This window comes from Lagopus leucura, unplaced genomic scaffold, assembly GCF_019238085.1.
Source record: "Lagopus leucura isolate 7727_CA_CO unplaced genomic scaffold, USGS_WTPT01 Super-Scaffold_100009, whole genome shotgun sequence".
NCBI classification, from domain to species: domain Eukaryota; kingdom Metazoa; phylum Chordata; class Aves; order Galliformes; family Phasianidae; genus Lagopus; species Lagopus leucura.
In genome coordinates this window covers 27,838,075-27,847,916 of record NW_024962266.1, presented here as the reverse complement: position 1 = coordinate 27,847,916, position 9,842 = coordinate 27,838,075, and the positions used below count along the sequence as shown (strand labels likewise).

At 52.3% G+C, this 9,842-nt stretch overlaps 1 protein-coding gene across 1 annotated transcript in view; it reads right to left on the bottom strand.

Annotated features, from left to right (window-relative positions):
• Positions 1 to 3,037: 3,037 nt before the first annotated feature.
• SGIP1 (SH3GL interacting endocytic adaptor 1) overlaps positions 3,038 to 9,842 on the bottom strand; it is a 33,368-nt gene continuing 26,563 nt past the window's right edge. Inside the window, exons 19-26 of the mRNA XM_042873491.1 lie at positions 8,951 to 9,010; positions 5,648 to 5,759; positions 5,353 to 5,508; positions 4,805 to 4,937; positions 4,338 to 4,540; positions 4,023 to 4,087; positions 3,469 to 3,633; positions 3,038 to 3,338 (exon numbers count right to left, since the gene is read on the bottom strand). Of these exons, the coding sequence (XP_042729425.1) occupies positions 3,316 to 3,338; positions 3,469 to 3,633; positions 4,023 to 4,087; positions 4,338 to 4,540; positions 4,805 to 4,937; positions 5,353 to 5,508; positions 5,648 to 5,759; positions 8,951 to 9,010 (917 nt within the window). The 3' untranslated portion in view covers positions 3,038 to 3,315. The remainder of the gene's footprint in view (positions 3,339 to 3,468; positions 3,634 to 4,022; positions 4,088 to 4,337; positions 4,541 to 4,804; positions 4,938 to 5,352; positions 5,509 to 5,647; positions 5,760 to 8,950; positions 9,011 to 9,842) is intronic.

Genomic DNA, 9,842 nt, shown 5'->3' with positions numbered 1-9,842 from the left:
CACTGCATGCCCCCATTGCCCCCATGTATCCCCACAAGCACTGCATGTCCCCGCAGCCCCCACAACCCCCCACAGCCCATTAGATGACCCACAGCCCCCACGGGTCGGTTGGAATAGATGATCTCAGTGGCCTTTCCCAACCTTAATGATTCAATGTCCCCATGGTCCACACAGGTCCCCACATTTCTCTGCGTGCCAACCCCAGTCGCAGCCCCATCCCTGAGCTGGGTCACATTGCATGGCCTCAGCAGTAATGCCATTTGGGACACAGAGACATGGCAGCCCGTGATCCTCTTGTCCCCCTCCCTGTGATTCTCCTGCCTGTGACATCAAAACACACACAAAGAAAGCTCTGTTTTCTGGGTTCTGTTTATTTTCAAGGGGGGGAAAAAAATCACATTTAAATTGCAACTTAAGGGGGTGTTTCGTGTGGTTCTCATGTATAGGATTAATAAACTTTGTTCTGACGTGGGGGTTTATTTGTTGCAATATTATGCGTGGTAAATAATTGCATATTCGAGATTTGGTGGAGTGGATGATGGGGAGAATGGAGGAAAGACATTTATAAAAAACATTATTTACAAAAATGATATCCACGTATCCGTATCCTAATCTATAAGGCAAGTAACATTTAAAATATGTTGTCTCATGATTATCTTCGACAAGTCAATACAACACATTCATATTACCAGTGGTCAAACACAGAGCTTTGCTGCAGTAGCCCGTGTGCAACAAACCTGTACGCCTCTTACAGCTCTTCTCTGAGAACATTGGGTAAGCAGCAAAGTTTTCATCACAGACTAAGCAGTACCTAGGCCATCGGAGACTAAAGGTATAATAGATCCCATTGCACGTCGAGGCAAAAAAGGCCAGCCGTTTGTTAACTTATTTAACTTAAATCTTAAAAATAGACCTGTGTATCTTCATCCACAAATATTTATAAACATTTTATACACGAGGGATTTCGTAAAACGATAGAGCTTCTGTCGGGCCGTGCCCTGGGGATCCCAATTGGAGGCTGGGGGTCCCTCTGAGCTCAGCAGCCCCACGTCCCCCTCTGCCCTGATGCCATTCCCATCCCAAATCACCACTCCCTTATGGACACACCACCAAAGCACCTGGGCATCTTCATCGGCCCCAGAGCACTCTGGATGGAGCTGGAGCTGGGAGAAAGGGGTGGGTTTCAGATACCCCTACATGCGTTATGGGCAGGATTCTAGCACGGCATTCCCACGGTGACCTCCTGCACGTCAAGAGAGAGAAGTCTAACAGAGCAATAATGTGCTCCAAGCGCCTGTAAAGCTGCCAGGGCCCAGCTGTTCCTACAGGGCTTTGTCTCTCCTTGCAGTGAAACAGGGCTGAGAACAACTGCAGCCATAGGAGTCCTCAGCTCTGCAAGGATTGCTTTCCTTGCCAGTTTGTGAGAGGGAAGAAGAAAAGAGTAATTCTGGTGATGAAATGAAGCCTTTAAGACAGTGATTTTTTTGTAGGGAATGCGCAATGTAGTGATGTTCATAGAAAGAATCGCTTGAGCTGGAAGGGATCCTCAAAGGCCACCTGGTCCCACTCCCTGCAATGAGCAGAACACCCACAGCCCCACAGGTGCTCAGAGCCCCATCCCTGACCTCGGGTGTCTCCTCAAATGCCATCGATTTCGGTCACAGTATGCTTCAAAATGAAGGTTTGTAAAGAAGCAGAGCTAAGGGATGAGCGCACAGCAGCCCTACAGCAGAACACAGGAGCAGCATTCAAAGGGGAAGCAACAGCTAAGAATGAACCCAAACCCTGTGCGAGGCATTGGCAACACCACCATGAGGAGGACCTGACCCACAGCACCCGTTTGGGTCCCAGCAGTGAGTGGCACCGGGAGGAGGGGAGCTGGGCTGAGCTTTGGGTTATTTGGTTTTCCTCTTTTTTTCCTTAAAAAGCATTTAAAATCCCAATGCTAATGTAAACAGCTTGTCTTTCAAATGAAATATAAAGTAAAATATCTATGTTCTGGTCATATTTACACTATAAAACCCCTATTTTCGGGACTATGGCATAGGTGTCCTCTGGAAGCATGAGTTTATAACAATTGTACACAGCATGAACTGACGGGGCAGAAACTTCAGGTTCTGCCCTCTGTCAGGAAGGGGTGGCTCACATCATTGGTACATATTTCCATTTCAGAGGGGAGCAAATAGCTGGGCAGGGCAGGGTGCTCCATCCAGGAGTGCCGGCGGGTTTGCTTCCAAATCTGTGTGGATTTGGGTATAACCGAGTCGTGCTTTCCTCCTGCATTCATACTTTGTATGATCGTGCACGCAGAGCGCCCATCCTGCAGCACACATCCCAAACCAGGAGCCATCCCAGAGCTGGAGCAGCTGCAGACATTCCTATTTTCCTTTAGGTTGGGCACGGCTCGCTGTCTTCTCCTTTGCTCCCCATTGAAAGAGCTCTCCACCCCTGCACAGCTCTTGAAGGTTTTCCCATCTCCACGAGACAGCTGCTCCCAGTGCTGCTGCTTTTGGCAGGGTCAGGTCGTGCTGCCTTCATTTCTCAGTATTTCTGTATAGAGATGTCATTTTTCCCTGCCTAATGGGTAAGAAGGAAAAGCACGGGGCTGCACACCCTTACAGCACTTCCTAAACCTGCGGGGCTTTCAGAAAGCAAAGGAAATGAATAGAAGAAGCAAGCAAAGGATGGTGGAAACACAACCAAAAATCCGGAGCCTGCTTTGGGGATGCATCCCCAAAACCACGGTGCCACTGTGAGCTGTGAGCTCTGCCTGCACAGAAACACTGCTCTGCACGTCAAGCAGCTGAACCTGAAGATGGAGAGCTTTATTCACCGCCATGAGACACGCTGTGGGCAGGAGAGGAGTGAAGGAGCTCCCTCGGTGAGGCACCCCCCCATAACAGCTATCTGCACCGAATTTAAATCGTATATATTGACAAAATGTAATCTACCTCTGTAAGCATTGTGCCATTCAACAGTACTACTATTAAATTTATATACCACGGTTTAAATTACATCCATTTCATGAATGGTAAAAGGCTAAAACTCAAGTGTCTAACTTCCAAAATATGGCCTTACTGGAATGAGTACAATTTACAAATACAATAATTACATTTTAAAACCATTAACAATGTTACATCTAGAAGTAAATACTGTAGGACTGGTCAAGACAGTGTTTTCTGAGGAAAAAATCTGAAAGTCATCGACACTTCCAACAGAAATGTCCCAAGTGCAGGATTTAGTTCGTTTTCCTTAAGCTGTAATTAAAACCCGTTCCGCTCACAGTAGTCCTTGGTTATTTTCCATGCGTTTCCTTCAGTTATCGGCCAAGTATTTACCTGGGAACGGGACCAGACATCAGCCAGGCTCCTCCACCCACCGCCTCCATCCCCACGCAGCGCCCTCAGAGACCCCCACAAATGGGAAACAGCCCCGAGAGGGGACATTTCAGGAGGGGTTGGCACCCACCTGCCGCGAACCTCTTCTTGATGAGCGAGAAGCGGTAGCCGGCACCGACGAGCTCGATGTCACAGCTGGAGAGCGTGCTGCCCTCGCTGGTGAACTGCACGGCCAGGGGGGCTGGGGAGCTGGGCCCCTCCGCCAGCTGGAAGCGGGCTAGCAGTGAGCCCACGCCTGCAGGAGAGCAGCGTTAGAGCCAGCACTCCCACTGCGCTTCCACCCCGTCCTTCTGCATCACCAGCTCCGGTTGGCAAAGCAGTCCTGCTGACGCCCTGCATTTTCCAGGCTCTTTGCTCCCTAATCCCAAATAGCATCCTCTCCCTGCAAGCACCCGCAATTTATGGGTGCCCCGTCCCGTTCAAGGCCAGGTTGGATGGGGCCCTGGGCAGCCTGGGCTGCTATTAATTGTGGAGGTTGGTGGCCCTGCCTGTGACGAGCAGCTTAGAGATTCATCATCCTTGAGGTCTTTTCCAACCCGGGCCAGCCTGTGACTCTGTGTGCAGACAAACCCAACGCCTGCTCAAAGTACCCACCACCACAAGCACGCGTGTTCACAGCATTACCTCCATTCTCCGACTTCTGAGAGATATCAGGGATCTTCCACAATATCCTCTGCTGCTCTGCGTTCCTGCAAACACACCAGGAAGAGCATTTCTGTAGGAAGCAGGGTGCTACACGGACCCCATCCAAACATTGCCAAAAGCATGTGCTCAGGGCAGCCCACGCTCTAGATCTTTAGTTTTGGGAATGTGGCTTTGGGTTGGACTCAAGCAAGAAAACATCACTTGGGGTTGAAGAGTTGGGTCGCCCACCCCATGTTGTGTAAGAGCCCAGTGCTGGGTTGGGTGCTGGATTCAATGATCCTCAGTGATCCCTACCAGACAGCGGGTGGGAGCACAGCCTGCAGCTTGGTTACTCCTCCATCAACGGGGACGAGGAACTGGACGTTGTTTAGAGCTACCGGTGTGGTCATTGCCTCTGTATTGTATTTGTAGTCGATGCGGAGGTCAGTGCTTGCAGGTTCACACCGCCAGCTCACTGCAAGGTTTAATGGAGTAGACTGAATACCCTGGGCAGATACCTTCCAAAATGACAGAAAAAACACTTAGTTTCCATAGGGGTGAAGGGAGAAATCCCATTTTACAGACTCAGTCATTGCAATGCGTTTTAGAGGGGACAACACCTCACATTCACATAGAAGGTTCATGCTGGGCCCCCACTTGAGTGCCGTACCCCAGCACAGCATGCCCCCACCTCCTCTGCGCTATGGAAACCCCACCTCCTGCACACCATACCACCTACAGCACACGTTTGTGGCAGAATTCAACCTGACAAAACGCCATACCTGGTACTTGAGCATATCCACATTGTAATAGGTTGCTTGTGGTTTCTGCTCCGATACCTTCTTGAGGTGCGTCATCAGGTTTGGCATGTTGACCCAGAACTCCTTCGTGCTGGCATCGCTCTGCGTGCTGTCACTGCCAGCAGTGACATAGAAACAGAAGATCACTCAGGTTGGAACAGACCTCTGAGATCCTCAGTCCAACCCCAGCCCACCCCCCATCCCCACTGCCCACGTCCCTCAGTGCCACATCCTCACGGCTTTGAACACCCCCAGGGATGCTGACCCCACCACAGGAGCTTCCCATGGGCTCTTCCATTTTACAAGCAGGATCTGAACTGAACAGAGTGGGTAGAAAATGAGCAAAACCCACTGTGTGCTGCTTGGCAAAGGGGCTGATCTCAAAGGAAGTGCTCCAGCAATATTTAGGGGCTGAGAATTTCCTGCTCAAAACTTGCCCAGACCCCAAGGCAGGCGGTTTTGCAAGCAGCCTGCCCTTGTAAAGAGCTGTCTGGCCCAGGCAGGCAGCACGGGTGTGAGTAGGGGCTCACCAGCAGAGGAGCTGGGGGTTTGGCAGGACGTGCTCCAGCCGGTTGTAGTTGAGCACACGGAAGGTGAGCACTGCCGGAGAGGGGTTGTTGGCAAAGTGTCGGGTGATGCCTGCCGGGAAGGACAGCACCATCTCCCCCGTGATCTTCACGATGCACCTGCAGCACCAAGCACAGAGACCCAGGGGGAGGAAAGGGAGGGCTCAAAATGCAGCACAGGATGGATGGTGTGGTGAAAGCCCCCCCTTCCCACCCCAGGCTCCCACACCCATGCCCAGACCCCACAGCCGGCACCTACTTGCTGGGGTCAGCTCCCTTGAAGTAAGCATTGACGGTCTCAGTGAAGGCGGCAGCGACGGGCAGGGTGTCCTGTGCCCCCATGGTGAGCGGGCTGGGGCCCCGTGATGACCCTACAACAGAGCAGAGCCTCTGCTAGTCAGCTGCAGGATGGGGACCTGCACCCACCCCAGGGTGTACCCTGCTAGAGCCCAGCATGTGGCTTTGTGGGCAAAGGGTGAAAAGAAGAGGACCCCAAGGCTTTGTCTTAGGCTTGAAAATCATTTTGAAGTGATTCTTTTCCCCTTAAAAGGCAAGCAAGGAAATGAGCAGAGGAGCCTCGCCACGAGCATGGGGCACCAAGCCCTGCATGGGGATGGTTTGTGCAGATTTAGGTTTGCAGCCCCCAGCAGAGGCAGGGCAGTTTGGTGTCCCCTCTGCACTGAGTGGGATGCTCACCTCCTCACCCTGCAGCTCAATGGGGATTCAAAGGGGCTGCACGAGGCCTGCCCACAGCTCTCCATGCACACTTGTAATACATGTAATACTACTGCTTCCCTGCACAGCTCATGTATGACTCCAAGGGCTGCAAATCCACCAAGGGCTGCATTATGCCACGGTTCAGGCTGTGAAGCAGTAGCGATCTGGCCACATACATGACTGCTTGCAGCCTAGCCGTGGTGTATTGCAGCAAGAGGAGGACAGCAGCAGTGCAAGGGGAAGTCTGAAAACCTGAGGCATGCTGGAAATCCCCCAGCACTGAGGGCAGAACAATTGAGAGCAACCAGCATGCAACGTGCCTGCTGGTGCCTCATCACCAGCCCCAGGCAAGCTCTGTACCTGAGGAGAAATGTGCCCAACGCAGGTCCTGTGGGCTCTGAGCCTCTGGGGACCAGGAAATGTCCCCAGGAGGTGGCCAGGAGCAGTGCTGCCTACAAACCACAGCCCCGCAGGCTCCAGCATGCCCACATTCTCCACAATGCACTGTTTTGCAATCTTGTACATCAAGTTCAACGCTAGGGTCATTTTGTCCCGAAAATGCATAACAAGTGATGGCAAAGCCTGAAATGCACTGTTCAGGAATGATTTCGCTTTGAGCATGCAAGCGCATGCAAGCTGCCAGCCCAAGCTGCTGCATGGGAAGGCAGCAGTGAGCAATGCCATGCAGCAGGTTGCTGCCAGCTCGTGCTGCTCTGCAAGCAAGCCCATCTCCCCTCCGCCGTCCTGCTGCCGGTGCCTGTGCTTGCTGGCTGAGGTCCTGGCTGGTGGCTCAGCCTCGTGGCATTGCAGCTTTCCTGCAGTGGGATGTGAGCGTGGGACGTTGGGATTTGGATAGTCTCACGGGAAATCTGTCAGTGAGACTACACCTTGAGTTCTGAGGGACTCACTGTAATGGCAGAGCGTCAACACGTGAAAACACAGCTGCTTCCCCCCAGCAGCACAGGAGAGCCTTCCCCAAGGCTGGGATTTTCCTTTTGGAGCCCTAAAGCAGCACAGCAGGGCATTATCAATGAACACAGCCACACGTCTCCCCCTGGCCATACGCACGAGGAGCCCCAGGAGGATGCATGGGCTCAGCCCAGATAACGACGCTATGCCAGTGGTGCACAATGCACCCCGATCTCTGCCGCAGCAGGATTTGCTGAGCCACTGGGATCACCCAGACTGGGTTCCCCAAAGGTTTCCTGCTGCCATCACTCACCCCATAAACCTGGGTTTGTGCTGAACATGTTCACCCCAGGCCCCGGCACAGAAGAAGGACAAAAATCCTTTGGACGCAACCGGCACCCACAGCTCTCACACCCTCCACTTCTCCCCATGAACCCCCGCACTATTCTAATAAATCCAGAGTGTAATCAGCTTTCTTCCACAAAAACATTTTGACTTAGAATCACGGGATCAAGGTTGGACAAGGCTCCTCTGCTTCCCGGGCTGCTTGTCCCAGTGCCTGACCGCTCCTTTTGGAGGAGGAAGACTGATTTAAGTATGTGCTATGGGGCCAATGAGCTTTTAGCCCCAGCTTCTGGAGTCATTTTTGGATGCGTTTCATTGTGGCCAAGGAATGTGACAATGCAGGAGATCAGCATCCACCCAGCAGGGCTTCGGAGCCCACTGGGTTCGTTTGCTGTTATCCATTGGGAGCGGGGCAGGTTTCCCATCACAGTGCTGTCACACACAGGGGTGGTTTGCCTCACTGCTGCCTGAATGATGGTGCAGAATAGAGAGGAAGGAGCGAAGCCATCCGAGCACAGTCCAAACATCACCAGTACAGAAAAATTACCCCACGGTACGCAAATACTCTGCCCAGAGCCAAAAAGAAACAACAGCAACAAAAGGAACCCCAACCAGAAACACTGCCATAGTGATCCGCAGAACTTCAGATCCAACAGCCAAAAAGATCGGATGATCATTACAAAGCCAAACCACACCAATCCCCCAGCGTGTTCACAGGGCTGTGGGCCCAATCCAGTGAGGAGGAGGAGGAGGAGAGAGGACAGGAACCCAGCTCAGGAAAATAGCAAGACCCAAATGAGCACTGGAAGGAAGGGGCCAGCAGCTGCCCCGATGGAAAAGGCAAAGAGGAGAAGAAGCAGCAGCACTGCCCCTCACCAACACTGACCACTGCCCAGTGCTGGCATCACCCTCACCAAAAGCACTTTGCTCAAGCAGCTGAGCAGCCCAGTCTGGCTCTGCACACCCTGTCGTGGGACGAGGATTCATGGGAATGCAAGAGCCATGGGGATCCTGGAGCAATGGGGAACCTGGAGCCATGCAGCCATGTCCCCGGCAGCCCCAGCTGCAGGATGCTCATTCCCTTGCACTGGGTGGCAGGGCAAGAAAGCTCAAAGGTGACAGAATCAATTTGATGAATCAGAAAAAATAATAATAAAAAAATTTCTGAGTGTTTCTAAGCACCTGGTTTTGCTCAGGACTTGCCTGCTGAAGCCCTGCTCTGCAGGTAGCAAGCAGGATAACTGTAGGGGATGGCTTTACCTGGCTGGGTCTCTGCATGTGCAATGCCTGCAGTTTCCCAGGGGAGCCACAAGCCCAGAGTGACAGTCCTATTCCTGGCAGCACCGGTGCTTTTGGAGCAATTCCATGGCATTCAGCCCAGGTACTGAGATATTTCCTTCTTTTTTTTTTTCTTTTCTTCTTCTTTTTTTTTTTTTAAAGTAAACCAACAGGGAAACAGCTCACTGATGAATAGCATCAACCCAACCAAAGCAGCCATAGCACCTGGCACAGCACCGGGCCGCAGCATCGGGGAGCCCGGGGCAGCGAGCGAGCGGGGAGCGAGCGGCAGCTGAGCCTGCGCACTACTTACCTTCGAAAGTCAAATAAAACTTTCCTCTGTCAAACCAAACGAGGGAAGGCTGTTCATTCTCTGTATGGCCAGGAGGTGAAGCGGGATGGGGAAGGTTCAGGAGAGGGAGAGAGAAGGACATAGAGTGAGTCACAGAGCAGGACATCCGTCTCGCTATGGGGCGGGGAGCGCAGCAAGCCAAGAGCGTGCGGGGCGGAAGCAGGCTCTGAAACTCAGGGTTTGCTTGGAGAACAAAGCAGGAAGCAAAGCTATGGAAGCCCAATGGAAGGGAATCTCTGTCCACTTGGAAAGGATTTCTCTTGTTGCCTATGGATGGAGAGGACTGGGTGCCTTAGACCGTGCCGACACCGCATCCCATGGGGATCATGATGGGCATGACCAGGGCAGTGCGTGTGGCCGGACTGCAGCACGGCGATGTGAATCTCAGGGCACACAACTCCACGTGGACACACACACACGGTGCAGCAGACGCCCGACTGGAACTGTCACCAGTCAGCTGCACTCACACCACCCCAAAACTGCTGCAGAAGAAGCAGCGCCTGAAACCAATGCTGCTAAATTGATGGGTTTGGGGGAGAACGGCATCCTGAGCTGCTCAACAAACCCTTTCCTTTGGAACGTGTGAGGTGATGGCATGTCACCCCTCGGTGCTTTTTGTCACCAGGGCCACTTTCAGGCCACATTTCCCCAAAGTGCAGACGTGGGCACTTTGTCATAGGGCATCCTCTTCCGACAACATGAATGGGAGAAACGCAAAGAAGAGAGTAATAAAGAAAAACAACGAGAAAACAAGTCCCAAGTGAAATCAAGCAGCACGATCTATCAACAAAAACAGAAGGAGAAGAATTTTAACGAGAAAAATAATTGCACGCTCACTGGCACAAACACAACA